The following is an 18,397-nucleotide window of genomic DNA, read 5'->3' on the forward strand; positions in this document are numbered from 1 at the left end:
AATTGAAATTAGGTGCGAGGAGGACACGCGTGGGCGATAGGAGAAGCAAGTCCCCGCGCGCTTACCGGCGCGCAATGTGGCATGATCCAGTCCCAGTGTCCAACGCAAGCAAGCTGTAGCACATTTCATTTCAGATCAGCCGCGGGGTGAATGAACATGCCTCCTGATTCGAAAGATCTGTCCTCTTTAAAGGACAAATCTCTTTCGTTTCATAGATTGCATGCTACAGACTTGGATAGGATGAAGGGAATTTATTTATCCGCTGAAGAGCTAAGAGGTTTTGACAAGTACAAGGTACACCTCGATCGATCGATTGGATCACTCGCTCGATCGATCATCGATCGACCGAGTATTAGTCGCGGTCTTTTTTGATAGTTCTTTGAAATCTGCTGCATTCTCATGCTTTTTTTATTTTCCTTTAGTACAAATCGGAAGACACATCACCCTTGTCAAACTACTTAACTCATCCTTTTTGGAATTTTGTTGTGGAGGTGAGGACTCGGGAAAATAGGGAAGATTGTTGCTGCGGCTTCTAAGACTCCATTGAGTAAGCTTAGATTTAGGCCCACTGCTTGCAAGATTGTTTGTGTGCTAGTAAGCAGCTTTATACAAACAGGTGACGTGGGGTAACATGAAGGTATTATTTTTGTGACACGACCGGCCGGAAAATCGATTAAGAATGGTCATCAAACCAATCTACAATCCAGTGACTTTGGGGAGTGGCATATCGAACAGATTTTGATCCCAAGGGGGGCTGTATGGAATCATCATGTTTGTGTTGATCAGTCATACAGACTTTACTTGGGTTACTTGTACTGTGTTAGTTGTAGAAAATGGCTGCCAGATGTCCAGATATTACTTTGATTTTTAACATGGAGTCTGCTGGAGGCATTTAATTTTTAGGGTAATCATGTTATAAGATTAGCATAATCATATATTACTAGATTAGCATAATTTTGCTAATATTTTTTTCCCCTTGATTTTTGACCCATTTTGATTTCATGATAGTGATAAACTCACACTGATTCAACGTCATTCGCTGTGTTCTATATTTGGAAGTGGTTTTCCCGTTGTCATCTATTTGGTGATAGAGCATGATCAATATTGCACAGGTTGCTTTTGAAAAAGGAAAATTTAAATTTCCTTGAAAAGGAAATTGTTATTGAAATAAGACAGGAATTGCTTACCAATCACTCAGCATCACCATGAGCGACAGCAATCTCAGCTGCACCTTGTTGACTATTTGCTCGTAGAAGACTCAGACTTGTCATGTAGCAAACAGTTAACTAAACATGGCATACAATTATGGTATTGTCAAGATCCATATCATATTTGACAAATATTATACTCCCTACAATCGAACAATAGGAAATTTAATCTCCCTTAGTTTGTGATTATATCTACTGTCTTCCTTTCATCTGTTTTAAGTCATATAGATGTTGAAGAGGTATTATTGATGTTTTATCACATGTATTCCTTTTCCAGTTCTTTCCCAGGTGGCTGGCACCCAATGTTCTCACATTCAGTGGTTGGTCTCTCCTGTTCATGATCTATGCAGTAACATGTTATTACGATCCTCATTTTACTGCAGCAGGTGATCCAGATGAGAGCAAAAGACTGCCATCCCTGTGGTGGCTTATCTTTGCAGTAGCACACTTTGCTGCCCATACATTTGATGGTTGTGATGGCAAGCAAGCTCGCAGAACTAACTCCAGGTAGCATAATTATCTCTTTTGTACCTCACCTCAAAATCTAGGGTCTTGGAGAGAGTATACAATCACAATTAACTGTGGATAACATACAAAGTAATACTCTCACCACACGAGTGCAAGAATTATGTTTAGAAATCTAAGAACATATGTTAAGTACTGCATTGACATGTTGTTTTTGGTTCTTATTGGGTAATTTTGAGGTGAGAAATTGCCATCAAGTTACCTAATATTTGTTTTTACCTTAAGATTTGAGGGAAACACATCTAAGATGCTTCAAAATTTCAAGGGAGCATTCTCTCAAAACCTGCAAGCTAGGGGATCTGCAGTTCCATTGTTCCAAATACTTCTCACATTTTGGGAGATAGTCAACTTGAAGGCTCTGAACATATCTTCTTTGTTATGACTAATGTGGCACATAATGCCTAGGTATGTATATTTGGCATATTATATTCCATTAATTTTCAGTTCTCCTCTGGGTGAATTGTTTGATCATGGACTGGACAGCTCGGCAGCTTTTCTTATTCCCATTAGTCTGTTTTCACTCTTTGGTCATGGTCCTCACAGCGTTTCTCTGTGGGAGCTATATCGACTGATGTTAGCTTGTTTGGCTGGATTTTACATGGCCCACTGGGAAAAATACAACACTGGGACTTTGTTCTTACCATGGACTTACGACGCAAGTCAGATAGTAAGTTTTGTGGCATGTTACTGGTTACACATATAAGATCATTATTGCAAGTAATAGTAATTGGACTGAGTGGAGTACAATTCAGGGAGTAATCATGCTAGTAATTTCAAAATCTTACAAGCGCGAAGCACGAGGTGGTTGGAAATTACGAGCACAGTTACTCCCTAAACTGTATGACCTGAGGTCCAATTACTAATTAATGGTGTTTATAACAAATTTCGGAATTAAAAATGTCATTTGAGAACTTCTTTTGAGTGAAAATGTCTGTAATGCTTTTCATAAGTTTTGAAACCCATAGGAAGCAGTGTGAAGGAAGCCATTAAAGAAGGCATAATTGACATGCGAATCACATGGGTATCCAGTTATGGGTACCGGTATCCAATTACAAAAAGGTCAGATTGGATACCTGTAATTGGACACCCACGTGATCACGCACTGATTATGTAACAAATAGGCTCACGGAGAACCAAGCATGATTGAGAATTTTGTTAAAGATACGATTAACACAAAATAGTGTATTTTGTTAAAATGCATATATACATGTAGATGATAAAATACCTTGCCTGCATAGTGCTCATGCCCAACTGTACCTTTTTTGCACACTTCGGCATTGTATCAGGCAAGCCAAAATATATAACCAGGTGAGACCAAATGAGCCTGATGTACTGCTGAAGTACAGCAAAAGAGGTATGATAAGGTATTTTCCATATCCAAATTCACCCAAACACCGGGCCAAAAAGTTCAGTGACTTGATATCACAGGACATCAGGGCAGTGGACAAGGCTTGTGATTGGCTAATTGCAAATTTGGGTATATTAAGAGTATATTGGTAATAAAGTTAAATTTCCATTTCAATCTTTTTAGGCCATTGCATTTGTGTACCTCTTAACATTTTACTATGGAGTGGATCTGTGGAAAATTGAGTTAATTGAAGGTTTCCCTTTATCCTTTGTGTTTCGGTGGTCAGTTTATGGTATGTATATTGTTCATTTCTCATGTGCTTCCTTCTTGCATGCAACAAATGTATTCTATTGTGCCATCAGTTTATTGTAAATTTTATTTTAGTACAGTTTTTAGTTGTAACACTGACAGTGAAACCTGCACTAAACCCCATATTAAGCGGACACCCTCTGTTAAGTGGATACTAGTTTGAGTCCCTAAATTTTCTTCCCACATATACTGTAAAATAAGTCTGCATTCAGCAGACACCTCTGTTAAGTGGACACAGACGTCAATATTAAGCCATTTTCAGGGTCCAAAATTAACATTTTTCGGCAGGCGCCAACTGGCGACTGAAGTTTTTTTTTCAGTCGCCAAATGGAAAAATGTGGTCGCCAAAGTGTCAATAAAATTTTTTATTTGCAGCGAAACACAAACCAAAATTTTCGGTCACCACGTGCTTGCCAGCAAAATATTTGCAATCGATGTAATCAGGAATCAAACCAGTGCTGAAATCATCTTTTGACCACTTTGACAGATCTACATTTCCACCTTTTGACGCCCAGCGAATATCTAAATCTTCACCTAATTTCTTTGCGGATGTTCCTTCTCCACCTTGTAATAAATTATGAAAAGATTTCAGAACATCTTTGTACACCACATCACCTGGATAAATATTCATGCCGAAAGAACACACGTGGCTTCTTGCACCCGCAATACGTATGTTATGGGAAACCGCTGAAAAAAAACATGGCAGCAAAGCTTCGCACTGATCGTCGCTGCGAGACGTTGTGGTAGATTTATGATAACAGGAAAATTGGTTTTATACTTCAAAAACAGCAGAAAGGTAAAAAGGAAGTGATCAGTTGGCGGGTGGCTTTGAATTTTATTTCAATCGATTTGACTGAAAATCAAAGTTATTGTTTGTGTAATTATCATGGCATGAAATAGTTAATCGCTCGCTGGCAACCAGTTGTGAAATTCTGGTCGCCAGTGCAAAATTTTTAGTCGCATTGGCGACCAGGAAAGAGCAATTTCGGACCCTGATTTTGTTGCACAAAACCTGCAATAAGTGGACACTTCAAGGGCTTTTTACCTCTAAAAGCTCAGCTCGGACTCTTTTAACATTGTTCAGTGATGTTGTGTTAAGCTAAATAGATTATTCCAGGATGATGCATTGACTGACTGGACATTGTGCTACGAGCAGTCTTTGATCTTACAAGTTGTGCTACACTATGTTAAAAAAGGGTTAATAATAACTATTATTGCACAAAATATTTACACCTGTCTAGAGTGGACACCCTATATAAGCGGGCATTAGTAAGTGTCCCAAGGGTGTCCGCTTAATACAGGTTTCACTGTAATACCAAATACCAGCAATTGGTTTCAAAGTATAATTTTGCTATCCCTATAGGAAGTTCCCTTATCCTTACACTTGCTATGACGCTGTACAACTTATACCAGTAAGTTCTTTATAATAATAATATCATTTTCATATTTGGAAATTTTATGGTCAGGTTATGCATGTCTGTTTGTCGGAGGGATGGGGGGTGGGGATGGTTGGGTGCTTTAGAGAGGTCCTGCCATGGTAAATCGTGGCAAGCCACATGGCCCCAAAGTGGCAACTGCAATGGATAGAGTAAAATTGCAAAGTCGTTCTTTCAGTAATTTTCTTCCAATTTCTAACAGTGTGCGTAAAGTACAGTTAAACTCCTTTAAGACAGACACCAAAGGGGTAGAGTCAAGTGTTCACATTATGGAGGTGTTAGTATTATTTCTATTGAAGTAGAGGTTACATTGATTCTGGTTCCTTTGGTAACCAGTGGGCTGTCTGTTATATAGCAGTGTCTGTTTGGATAGGTTTGGTTGTCTTGTTGGAGTGACGCAGGACATTTCAAAATTCAGACAAGCTACACAGGATCCCCAACCCCTTACAGAAGGCCTCCTTAAGATGGAGCTCATCCAGAGTGCAGCAAATACCAATACTCAGGCATCAAGGGTATTAAAAGTGAGGGAGGACTGGGTTGGAGAATTAACCAAGCTTCAAAAGTCAATTTGAAAAATAATTTTTTGGTTTTCTTTTTACCCTCAGAGCTCGTATTTCCAAGACAGACCGTGGGCTGCCACTCCTTGAGGGTCTTGTTCCTCTTCTGTCGTTCTTTCTGCTAATTTTCCTATTTTTTGCCTGGGCCATCCTATCTCCTGCCAACATTCTCGAGATTCAGCCACGGATATTTTTCACAGCTACTGGGATTGTTTTCTCCAATGTGACGGTAACATACTTCACATGTAGTTTGATCAGAGTTTGTTTGTGACACACGTCACGCTCACAGTCACGCTTGCATGCTTACTTGTTTGGCATTCTTCCCCCAGATTTTCGAGGAAATTAAGAGAGACTGCTCACAGTCTAAGCAATTGTCTATCACCAATTAGTATCACCCAACTAGTAGACTACTGCAAATCCTGCATTTTAATTGGCTACAATAGCCCATTTGGCTTGGCCTCATGGGCTATTGACCCGTAACCCTTTAACTAATCTGCTTTTGAATTTGTCATTCTTTCAGTGCCGATTGATTGTGAGTACAATGGCCAATCAGCGATGTCAAGCCGTCAATGCGATGTTTTATCCTTTGTTCATCTGGGTGCTTATTGTACCCTTTGTAAGATCAACTGAGTTAGAGGTCACAATTCTCATTTTATACACTGCAGCAGTAGTAGTTTGTCACATTCATTATGGAATATTCTTGGTGAGTAAAACTCACACTGTACTTTCAGTAAGAAAATTAATTTTTAAAGGATGCTTATGCACATTGTATTGCCCCCTCAGTCAGGTAAGCCAGGATCCTCAATACACCATCCCCTCCCCTACCATGATTGAGCAGTTCTTTTGGCCTAGTTGAACTTTTGTCAGCATTTTTGAATTTAAGTCAGGCAAGATGCCATGAAGTATTTGTGCATACTGAGAGGAATGACTGAATGATAATATTTGTTGCTTGATGCTGCTGAAGTTCGGGATAATGTTTAAAGTGGCCACTGTAGGAAATATGCATGAATGCAATTCATTGTGTGGTGTTCATGTGCAAAACACTTTGCTCTCACAGTGCCTCTCTCCACCCAGATGTATAAATGGGTACCAGCGAACTTAATGCTGAGGGTAACCCTGCGATGAACTAGCATTGCATCCAGGGCCCATAGATCTACTCCTAGTCACTTCATGATACACAAATGGGAAATAAGTGCCAGCCTGATGGGCCACTTGGATGCATGCAGACTTGTCAGTGTGTTTGATTATTTATAGAATTGTCTTCTGTCATAGGTACGTGAACTGTGTGACCACCTTCACATCAGTTGCTTTTCACTCAAAAAACATTGATGAAACCAGTTGGAAGTCAAGAGCTGTCTTCACTAGAATTTAGCAGACAGAGAATGAATCACTTGTTTCTTTGTGCAGACAAATGGACAGAGATTTATGTGAATGTAGCATTCAAAGCAGTGTTAGTGAATACAATGCTTCCACTTGCACTCTAATTACAGAATGCTAATTCTAATTAACAATTAGACTATGAGCCCAAGTTTTCTATGAGTGAATAGTCAACAAGGCGTAGCAGAGTTGATAGTTGCTCATAGAAAATGAGGGCAAGTAGTATAATTGTTTTAGTAGACACTCTACAGGATTACAGCACAAAACCTGCAATTTTGTGTATTTTAAGCCTCAACCTGTGAATAATTTTCATTTTCAAGAGCAGTGCATGTGATCATTGTCTATCAGCCAATAGAAAACAATGAGAACTAATCAGATTCACGGGTTTCCAATAAAACACAGTTAAGTGGCTACTAATAATACTAATTATTTATAGTGTAAATCTGAAAAGCTTGAAGACTGATAGGACTTTGGCATAATCAAACCACGGGGATGACATGTATATTTACCATCGAGGTTTGTAGTATATTTATCTCACATCATTTTGCTTGTTTTCCTTTACAACACATTAGTACTTCACCATTCTATTCAATAGGCCCTTTACACCATTGGGTCACATGGTACAAAATCACACATGCTGGGACGCAAATGGCACAGTAAGACTTCCAAAACAAAGCAGTCCACCTTGACCTGCCTTTGTTTTGGAAGTCCCACTGTGCCATTTGTGTCCCAGCATGTGTGATTTTGTACCATGTAACCGGATCGTGCAAAGGGCCTATTGGATGTGCTTTTCTGATTTGCGCTTTTTGAAATCTTGTTCTGTAGCAGTGAAATAAGTTCCTTTTTCTCGTGGTTATTGTTCCATGCAATAACCATTGGACAAAAGTAAGTTTACTACGTAATCATTTAATCAATAATGGCCAGTTGCCATTTTCAGGCATCCCTGTAGGGAGTTATGTCAATTTTTTTTTAACATTACTGAGTCTTGGTCATGTTTCATTGAATGCAGTTACCATGATTCCCTGTAAGTGCTTCTCATAGCTGGAACTGAGCAATTGTTAGTAAGAAATAATTTGAATTTGTTTGCAAAGTTATATATAATTTCCAAATTTTGCAACATTTTCGTCAAAATAAACAAAACTAGTTAATTATTTATTTTTGTTGTTCAATGTCAAAATGGTGCCATCCTGAAGAAATATTATTGTCACCATACAATTTCACACAAAGAAAGAATTAAAATTGCTGCAGTATTCTTGGCATATTTACAGCAATGAAGAGTAACTTACTTTGTTTTGACTGGTTGAAAACAGTGATTCCAAATACTAACTACATGATTAGGAGAATTTCTGGTAGCCTGTGTACATGTGACCTCTCCTTAAAAATATCAGAGAGAGGGCTTCTGTGTTTTACCATTCGTGTAATAAATGTTTTTAAATTGTTGAAATAACTGCTTTGTGTACCAGTCATGTTGACAAATATCTCAAGAGTTTGTTGTAGAGACCACAATGTTGTGCAGGGTTTCCATTTAGAATTATGAAGTTTAAAAGCCTGCTAATGGAGGTAATAAGCAAAAAATATTCTGTAAGTGATCTATTTTTACCTGTTAACATAGCAAAGGTCATTAACTGTCTCATGCAGAGAACAATTACCTTTGTTGTCTCTGAGTGTCACATCAGATGTAATAACACTGAAATGGTTTCACATTCACATAGATGCCTCTCTGATTTTTCTTGAAGAGAGCAAGCAACTGTACACAGACTACATAAATTGAAGGTCACCCTGCAACTTGAATATATATTTGTGTCAAAAAAACACTTGATAAGTACAAGGGAGAACTCATGAAGGTGTAATAGTGTATTATATTTAAACCTGGTAATTTTGTTGGAGTTTGATGTACATTTTAGTATGGTCATTAAAAATAAAGTCACTTGGGCTGAGTTTGACTGACGTGAAGGTTATTTCTTGACATCCCTCTGTCTTTCCTGGTCATCTGGGGGTCCAGAAAATTAACTAGAAAGGCTAATACTGCATTGAGGGTCCACATCCCACCGCTATTTTTGGCTCAATCCTGCCATCCCGCCTCAGTTAGAATATTTATCTTGATCCCTCCTGGTTAGAGTCACAGTTCTCCGTGTAATGTCTGTAACTGTGATTTCCCTTTTTTATCCCGCATCCTGTGATCAGTTTTAAAACCATCCTGCATCCCGCCTGTCAACATGCACATCCAGCATCCTGCTAGTAAAAGTTATGTTATCCTGTACCCTGCCTTCATTTTTACCCTCATCCCACATCCTTTCAAACCTATGTTGGGCCCTCTGCAATGCAAATCCTCACAAAAAGACGTGTACAACACCAGTGCCAAATTATTTACAAGGTTGGCAAGTTGAAAATGAACTGCCAGTTGGTTCATTCATTCCTCATAATAATTTCCAATGTACCAAGATGCCTCTCAGATATTGCTTCACTCCTAAGTATTCTCAGTTTGGATAACTGTTTGTACTGCTTCAATATTAACTGCACAGTGAAGCTCTGGTTCAAAACATCCTCATGTGGGTTTTTTGGAGTTGTAGACCTTCAACCCTGTCACATCTGTCGATGACCGTGCAAACTTCATTAAAAGAGCATTCAGTGATTGCCCAGGTGCCTCTAGATCTCTAAAGAAAAGAAAACAAATCTCATTTCAATCTCTCTTCAACAGCCTGCCTGAATTTCCTGTAATGTACAGGCTGAAGCATAAATAAATCACTCTATGTTCTTATTACAATGACTATGAAGACACTCTGGGCTTGTCATGCAATCTTCCCTCCCACATCAAGGAGGAGTGTGTGACAAGCAATAAGAACATGTATAGGAGGCTTATGTAAAGCCTCTCTTAAAGAACTGGCCCACGGACGTGCACAGATAACTCCAAAATGTCTTTCAGAGGAGTACTGCTAACAGAGACTGATGGCTTTTTAAAGAAAGAACAAATTCAATAGTGCTTAGTAACCTAATATAAGGCTGTATCTCGTCAAATGTCCACTTGGATTGTACTTTAAACAGTTTCATGAACCTGTTGATGAAAGAAACATATTTCAATTTCACTGGTACATCTCCATTGCCTGGTATCATAAAAAACCCTGCTTCACATGATTAGCCAATCGAATACTAGGATTCAGGACTCTAGACCAATGAGATGGCCTAGAAAAAATAATATCACTTATGCTTACATTTCTATGCTGTAGGTGGATACAGTGTTGGAACATTTTGAGTGTCAGAATTTAAGCTTGGGGTATTAACCTTGGAAGATCCTGGATCTTATCCAGGAAGAATCCCTATACTCTCAGTTACTTTGCTAAATTTCATTAAATACAACAAGGGTGAAAGACCGTGTTTGACCACATTTCCAAAAACTGAGAACAAAGTTGAAAATATTACGCATCGAAGGGTATTTCTGATGAACCTCAAGCTGTTTCTGTGGAAATGTGGTTATGATCAAACACTCTCTCAAGTGTTTAATACATCTTCTAAGTCGAAACTAAAACTAAGGAGAAATAGCAAAAATTTCATATGCAAATTAAGATCAAATATTTAAACACCATCCCATTCAGGATTTCCTTTGTTTAAACTTGATGAATTATTAATGATTTTGAGAAGGCCTCTGTCTCAAACACACCATTTTTTTTATTAGCGGAGCTCCGGCAGCCCAAAGGACCGCCAAGCGGAGCCCCATACTCATATAGGAAAGAAAAGGAAACCCATGGGTTGATTTTCTCATGGTTATGATGGCTAGTGGTATTGCTCATGGGTGCGTATGCATGACAGCAACAGCGACAACGGAGTCACGCAACATGGCGGCCATACTCCAAATAATAGGTTGCCAGAGACATGCAGCCTTGGTTTACCGTATACTTCTTCGATATTGGACATCCATGTTATGATCAATTGACACCTGTCAAAACAAGGTATCTGCTGAATAGTGTCACGCGACCATATCATGGGCTCAAGTTTACAGCTCATCGAGGTCATGGTTTTTTGAAGTTGACCCCTGACCAAGTGCTGGTTTTCGATCAGATCGCGGGCTCATGTCAGGTTAACTTGTTGAGAACAGGGCAGGATTGTTTGGAAGCCGGTTAACACTAACCCAGGATTAAAAGTTAACCGAATTATAACTTTTTCTTCCATAAAAATGTTTTTTGCCGTTTTGCTTTGTGTATATGGTGATTATTAAAACTCAAAACAGAAGGCCAAACAATATACAGAAAACTTCACCGCAAAGTTACAAAACTTAAATCAAAATTCTACCTTTTCCTGGGTTAGCTTAATCAGGCTCTGAACTACCCGACCCAGGAGCTATGTTTTTAGGCTAGCCTAAATTTATATGTTATGTAGTAATGGTAATGTGAATTCTCATAATTACCTGAGTGCAGGGTCATCTGGGAGTTCAGAAGCAGGAAAATGCCAAATTACAGGTGGGAGACTTCTCATGTCCTTCAAGGCTATACCCTAAGCACAAAGCAGTGACAACAAAACGAAAAGCAAAAGCTAGATGTATTGTTACAGTAAACAATGATTTGTGCAACATACTTGGCTCCAATTTTGTTGTGCCATTACAAGACAAATTGCAAGAACCACTGACTAGTGCTACACTCCTAGGCACATTAAAACACATACAAAGTTATCTGCCATGTTGGTGCAATCTTTGTGATAAGTAAAACTTGATTCTACTTCATGCAGTGCTGGCAGTGACAATGGTGTCACACTAGTTATTTTTTCGCAACTTGTGTCACAACAAAATTGTGAGACATGTGGAAAGAAAAACTGCCTTGTGCCAGAGGTGAGCATACTAACTGTGAGGCCACTATGCCTCCATTTGTAATCACAGTATAAATCTTCATCTACAGCTGATTCCGAGTACTACTGGTATGTGTTTCCGCTACATTGTCACTGAAGCAGTTGTAACTGTTAGAAAACAGGGGCTGATCACTCACAGCTAAATGTTCAGACTTTGTGGTCATTCCCTCTGGAACACTTTGTTGCCAGGAATCCATAAATTCATGATAATTGAACTAAAAGGCAAAAAATGAGGATGGGTTACCAAAGTGGTAACCTATAAGTATTGTTAAATTATATTTTCATAAATTATGTATCATATCCCCTAGAAGGCTTTTGGTTTGAAATCCCCCCTCTCTGGAATTTTCAGTTTTTGTTCATACTTTCCTTGGATATTTTGTGAAACCACACAATAAACAGCTAACAAACCTTCATTTACATAATAATCAGATAAAACTATGATAAAACTATAAAACTAGAGAAACTATGAATTCATACATTATTAGGGGTAGACTTCAATTCAGATACTTCACCTGATTATTTGGCATATAGGCAGTTTAGATTTCTGTTGTCATTTACGTGTAACCAAGTGAATGGGATATGTTGTTATGAATTCTCAACCATGGCTGCTGCTGTTAGTAAGTGATGCTGATTTGGATTTTGTACAACAAACTTAAAAAATAGATGTTTGGGCAGTACAGCATTAAGGTTTGACAAATACTCACAAAAAAACTTGTAAACTAGAAGGGTTTTATTGGGGTAACAAAATAATGGTTCTGTTATTTTAATTTTTAACTAGTAATTACCCTTCCTGCTTGTCTTAAAAGGTACTCAGCATAAAACCTGCAAATCTTGTCTTCTGAGAGTCTGTAGTGAATGATGCTGTCACCTGAAAATGATCAACAGTCGGTGAGGAACCAATAACATTACACCCTGAATCTAACCATAAAAGAAAGAAAAAGAACTACCTAAAAAACTACTGACAATAGGCCATGTCCGAGTTGCCCTTGGCCTCTGTGTCAGAATGAGTCTTCATGCAAAACCATTCATATGAACATTTGTTTCCCCTACAGGTTCATTTTCATGCAAATCAAACCCATTTTCATGAAACGTTTTGCATGACAACTCGTTTTGTAACAGAAGCACAAAGTAACTCAGAACTAGCCTATTAACTTTAACACTCACTAGCTGCTTTGTTAGGTCATTAGTCTGAATAAGTTAACTGTAAATTTCCCCCACCCCCACCCCTCAATAAGGACCTGTCTTCAAAGAGGATGGCAAAGGGTGCATGACCCATGATAAGGGCAAAAAGTAGTGTGTGATGTGTGAAAAGCAACTAAAAGACATCCACGGTGAGCAAAGTATTTAAAAAAACATTGTTAACAGAAGCTCAAAGTATCATGATGTATGAATTTCTGTCAATTTTTCACACGAAACATGAGTGCAACCTCCCTTTGCTACCCTCACTAAAAATACAAAAATCATGGGTACGTATGGCGTGCGGAGAGATATAAAGCAATACCATTTGCATGCATCACGTGTGCATCATGCATTTTGGAATTATTATTGAATCAGCTTGCCAGAAGGAACATGCTAAAGTTTCAAACTGCTGTTAAAGTTTCTTCCAAAAGTGTGAACAATGAATAACTGTTAGAGTCACATAAGATATTGAGAAGACATTCTTTGGTCAACAAACAACATCCACCAACCAGAATCAATATCCATCTCTTTTACTTCACCATAACAATTAAGACAGTGTTCCAGAATATTTCTGAAAAATAAATGCAGAGGAGCTTTTTAATAATACAATATAATTCTAAATCTAATTACACTCAAACCTACACTCTGTAAAGCATACAATTAGTCACAGTCCCAGCTAAGATAAGACAAAATAACATCTCATCACTTTTCTGGTCTCAAGGATGATTGATTGTGTAGTTCCAGAAAATATCCATACCTCCCCCATGGAAGGGATTTTTTCCAAGATCCCCCACCCCTCTGGAAATTCCAATTAAACTTGATACATTTCTTTAAATTTTTTGGTCTAACTTAGAGAACCCCCCACCCCCCCCCCCCAAGAAAATTCCAATCCCTTCTGTGGGGGGAGTATGGATATTTTCTGGTCCTGCACATTACAGGAGGTGTATTAAATTAGCCTGTATTGACTTTACATTTGACCATCACATTGCACTGTTTTCTCAGTGACACACCTTGGCTCAAGTTCCTCCAATATATCACAGCATTCCTTCATTGGTACTGCTTCGTAACTCCAGTCCATCTCTTCAAGTAAAGTCAGAATCCTAACCACCACCTTCTCCTTGTAATCTGTATCAAGTAGCCGCCAGTATCCTGAAAAGTACATTTACAAATCTATGGATATATGTCTTCAGCAGGGTCAGAGCTGGGACCATGTTGGGCACACCCATATCTGACTTAAGCCCTGCTACCTTCCTGCCTTCATGGACAATCTGTGGCACAAGAAATTTGGGATCATATGTACTAAAGGCATCCGTGGTCGATACCCTCGATCAACACTCCATCAACATCTTGGTCAACAGTTGACTAATTTTCGATCCATTGATATGAGTCGGTTGGCACTTGGCCAACTAAGGACTGACTGATGATCAAGTGTCAATGGAGTGTCGACACCCTCAATCGTCACTCCATTGACACCTCAATTGACACTTAATCAACACTCCATCGACATCTTGGTCGACAGTCGGTCGACAGTTGACTAATTTTCAATCCATTGATATTAGTTGGTCAACACTTGGCCGACTAACGACTGACTAATGATCATAGAGTGATCAAGTGTCCATAGAGTGTCAACTGAGTATCGATCAGAATGTCGATCGAGTATTGATTGAGATGTCGATTGAGGGTAAAATTCTGTGCCAGTCACCCTGAGTCTCCTTGCAATGATGACTGTTAATTCTCTTGAAATATTTAACAAGACTACTTACTTAAACTATGCTCTCTATTTTTTTTATTTAATTAATATTAACTGATCTGATCTATAAGCAAGCAATGCAACCCACCATCAATTTCTAGAGCCTCAATTTTCTTTAAGGCCTCAAGAAGCTCTGTTTCACTTGCTTGCACTTTGGAAAGTAAGTCCAAAAGAGAGTACTACAAAATTGAAAAACATAAAATAACACACATGCAAGAAAATTCAAAAAATTAATATGAAATAAATATCAAATATTAGCTCTTTCAACAGCACAAAATTCTGTCTGAACAGGAACTTATTTTTATTAAAAATAATGATAACCCTCCTGTTTCCAAAATTAAAATAATAACAAAAACTGATTTCTGAATATTTCGTTATGTATTAGTTTTTGAGAATATTGGCATGTCAACCATCATCCCTTAGTTCTGACTGAATGGAATACGTCTCTCATGGGAATTAAAGAAAACAAGGTTTTATTAGATCAGAATTAAATTAACACACCAGACTTGGCCTCTTTGTAAGAGATCCTTCAGACTGATCTTCAGGATTCACGTCATTTTCTGATCCCTTGTACGGATTTTCATTTAGCAGATACTTGAGTTTTTCCAAACGTGGCCTGCATTGTTTTACTTCAAAGTACATGGTGTGACAACTAGAAAACTGTCAAAAAAAACGACAATAGTTTAATCTTTATTGCAAACCTTATAAATCCTGGATCATGTGTACTTAAGGCATTAGCAGTTGAGCATTGATCAATACCCTTGATCAATACCTTTGATTGACCCTTGATCGACCTCTTGATCAACACTACATTGACAGTCCATCAACACAATGGTTGAAACTTGATCGACACTCCATTGACATCTCAGTCAACAGTCAATCAAGAATCGACTAACTGATGCAAATGAATCAGCGACACCCAGTTAACTATTGACTGACTGTTGATTGAGTGCCGATCGAGTGTCAGTCAAGATGCTAATCACATGTTGATCAAGTGTTGACCAAGTATCGATCAGGATGCCGATGAAGTGTTGATCAAGATGTTGGTTACGGGTCTATCAAGGGTATCAATTGACACTTTACTACTGATGTCTTTAGTAAACATGAACCTTATTCCCTGCTCTCAGCGTACCAGTGGCTTTCATCAAAATGACAAGTATTTTAACTTGGCGATCCAGTCTTACCTCTCTGTGAACCAATGGAGAGACTTCAGACTTGAAATCTACAAAAAAAAATTGGAATTTGAAATTATTAGAGACCAGGAGGTTTAAAGTTAACAGTGGAGTAGGACAGGAGAGTGGGGGAAGTCTTAAAGGTGAAAGAAGATAGAATGACAACTGGATTTAAAAGTAGAGGGAGCCAGGACAAAAACAAAATTAAAACGTTTTCAACATTGCCTTAGCTAAGATTTTCTAAAAGAAGAACCAAAAAGAGGAGAGAGCTACTATGTTAAAAAAAGGACAGGAATTAGGAGAAAAAGACGAGCTTTGGACACCCCAGTATATACCCCTCAATATGTTTCAATACATCTCCAGTGTATTAAATCAGTTGTGATACAGTTAATTGCATACAAAGTTAAATAAATTTTACAACTTATGATAAGCAAATAACTGAGACTGAAGACGAATTACCTTCATCCTTGGGCAAGGAACAGTGGGGTACTAACAACAGAGAATTAGAAGTCTCAGCCACTCTCAGATCAAATGTTGCTTTATCCGTACACAAGACAGCTTCATCTTGGTGATCCCCTCTTATAGCCACACTGCCATTAATAAGATCAATCAAACATAGAGAATAGTTAGGCAATGTGAACATGAATGGAATTTAAGTCTGTTGCAGCCTACTGCTGCTGAGTTGATAGTCAACTGAAGTCTTACCCAAGATAACAGCAAAAGACCTGGGATCACATTTACTAAAGGCATCTGCAGTTGTGTGTCGATTGATACCCTAGATCAGCCCTTGATCAGCACTAAACTGACATTTCGATCGGCCCTTGATCAAAACTCAATTGACATCTTGATCAACACTTGATCGGTATCTCAATTGAGACTCAGCCAAGTCCAATACTCAGTCAGCACTCAATCAATTCCTTGATCAACTCTCAATCGGCTGTCGGTCAAGAGACAGCTGAGTGTCAACCAACTCGTATGTATTGATCAACACTCAATGACATGTCTGGAAAAATTAGTTGACTCTCAACCGACAGTTGACAGAGAAGTTTATTGAGTGTCCATCAAGTGGCAATCGAGGATTGCTCGAGGGTATCAATTGAATGTTGATTGAGGATGCCTTTAGTAAACATGATCCAAGACCTGTTTGCCTTCCAGTAGCTTAGCTTCTAGCTGGTTGAACTGACAATGTTGACTATACTTGCCAACATTGTGCAGGAAGAAATCCAGTTTAGGAAGCTCAGGGTGGAATCACCAGATTATACACTTACCTATTTCCAACATCAAGGGTCTCCAGTATACTTCTTGGCAGCTCTAATAGTTTGTACTCATCAGAGTTGGGATTAACAGAGAAATGCAGCACCTGTACAGGGCCTGTCCTATTGACAAGACTAGCAGCATCAGCTAGTTTGTTGACTTCTTCTATGGATCTATGAGAAGAATGACAAAACTTTGTACGGAATTGATTTTTATGACACAAGGTGTACAAATAATTAAAGGAATGTTGGACCATACATGGTGAAGGTATCCATGGTCAAGTGTTGATTGATACCCTTGATCAAGCCTCGATCAACGCTTGATCGTCATCTCAATCAACACTCGATGGATATCTCAATCGATACTTGGTCGACACTCAATCAACATCTTAATATACACCTGATTGACACTTGATCGACACCTGATCGATGCCTAGTCGACTTTTAGTCAATAGTCTTACAAGTGTCATCTGACTCATATCTCTAGATCGACACTCAATGCATGTTTAAGAAAATTAGTTGACTCTCGACTGACTCTCAACCAAGATTTTGCTCGAGTGTTAATTGAGTTCCAGCAGAGGTGTTGATCAAGTGTCAATTTAGTATCGATTGAGGGTTGATCGAGTGTATCGATTGAAACTCAACTGCATGATGCCTTTAGTTTACATGATCTGGAATGTTAGGTAGAGTCTTGTCCAATTACCTTAAGAACCCACGCCGTGACTATGAGTATAAAGAGTATCGCCTCTGAATAGGAAGCTAGTCTGTCACAGGCTCATGATCAACCAGCGATATCACAAAGTTCATTTTTTGAGCTTGGTAGCACCCATTTATAACACTATTTAGAGTTTCTGACAGAAGGCACTTTCAGGCAGCTAGCGTCTTTTTTCCTTTTTTTAGATGCTAGGTTTCTCACCCAAGAACAAAGCATCAGCACCTTCTATAATGCGGTAACAATACACACAGTACATGCCTACTCAAGACCACTCTACTAGAATGATCAAAAGCTACTTTTTGCTGATGTAAAAATAAGCTTATTTTATAACAATGTCTAAATTCTCTGACTCACTGAATCGAAAGAGGTTACATTGGGCAAATGCATATATGAAAACACGAATAAAAATTTCCATTTCTATTTCTTATAGAATTAATTGTTTAGAATCCCTCCCTTGAAGCATTAAAATAGATTTGGTGCCACAGACAGCACGAGATTCGAAATAATTTCATCGAATTATAGCACTGTCTTCAGAGGAAAATGAAACCAGGTTTTAAACTATGCCAAAGCTAAATTACAAGCATTAAAACTGCACTCTTTAAAATATAATCTTATTTGGACTCATTCAGTCCCAAGATTTGGCCTAATATTGATATAAAAATAAACACTCTACCAACCTCGTCACTCCCGCCATCTTGAACCATCTTCCCGGGCTTTTTCCAAACGCACCAGTAC

The 18,397-nt window shown here is 38.5% G+C and overlaps 2 protein-coding genes across 4 annotated transcripts; one reads left to right on the forward strand and one right to left on the reverse strand.

Moving 5' to 3' along the window:
* The first annotated feature begins 83 nt into the window (after positions 1 to 83).
* On the forward strand, positions 84 to 8,697 carry LOC145464537 (ethanolaminephosphotransferase 1-like). 2 transcript variants are annotated; one of them, XM_081448463.1, is made up of 9 exons: positions 85 to 294; positions 423 to 491; positions 1,486 to 1,715; positions 2,178 to 2,400; positions 3,265 to 3,373; positions 4,754 to 4,802; positions 5,432 to 5,612; positions 5,904 to 6,086; positions 6,656 to 8,697. In XM_081448463.1, the coding sequence occupies exons 1-9, from the start codon at positions 151 to 153 to the stop codon at positions 6,710 to 6,712; spliced, it is 1,245 nt and encodes a 414-aa protein (XP_081304589.1). In that variant the 5' UTR covers positions 85 to 150; the 3' UTR covers positions 6,713 to 8,697. The 2 variants fall into 2 exon arrangements, with proteins under 2 accessions (XP_081304588.1, XP_081304589.1); XM_081448462.1 differs by having other exon boundaries at positions 84 to 294; positions 5,904 to 8,697.
* Positions 7,886 to 18,368, reverse strand: LOC145464539 (sister chromatid cohesion protein DCC1-like). Of its 2 annotated transcripts, XM_081448464.1 has the most exons (13): positions 18,340 to 18,368; positions 16,963 to 17,121; positions 16,154 to 16,284; positions 15,707 to 15,744; positions 15,024 to 15,182; positions 14,611 to 14,701; positions 13,783 to 13,921; positions 13,282 to 13,343; positions 12,379 to 12,461; positions 11,731 to 11,808; positions 11,160 to 11,245; positions 9,750 to 9,812; positions 7,886 to 9,414 (listed from the first exon to the last, which is right to left on the reverse strand). In XM_081448464.1, the coding sequence occupies exons 1-13, from the start codon at positions 18,354 to 18,356 to the stop codon at positions 9,306 to 9,308; spliced, it is 1,215 nt and encodes a 404-aa protein (XP_081304590.1). In that variant the 5' UTR covers positions 18,357 to 18,368; the 3' UTR covers positions 7,886 to 9,305. The 2 variants fall into 2 exon arrangements, with proteins under 2 accessions (XP_081304590.1, XP_081304591.1); XM_081448465.1 differs by lacking the exon at positions 11,731 to 11,808.
* Between the last annotated feature and the right edge of the window lie 29 nt (positions 18,369 to 18,397).

Source organism: Orbicella franksi, chromosome 12, assembly GCF_964199315.1.
Source record: "Orbicella franksi chromosome 12, jaOrbFran1.1, whole genome shotgun sequence".
In the NCBI taxonomy this organism is placed as follows: Eukaryota; Metazoa; Cnidaria; class Anthozoa; order Scleractinia; family Merulinidae; genus Orbicella; species Orbicella franksi.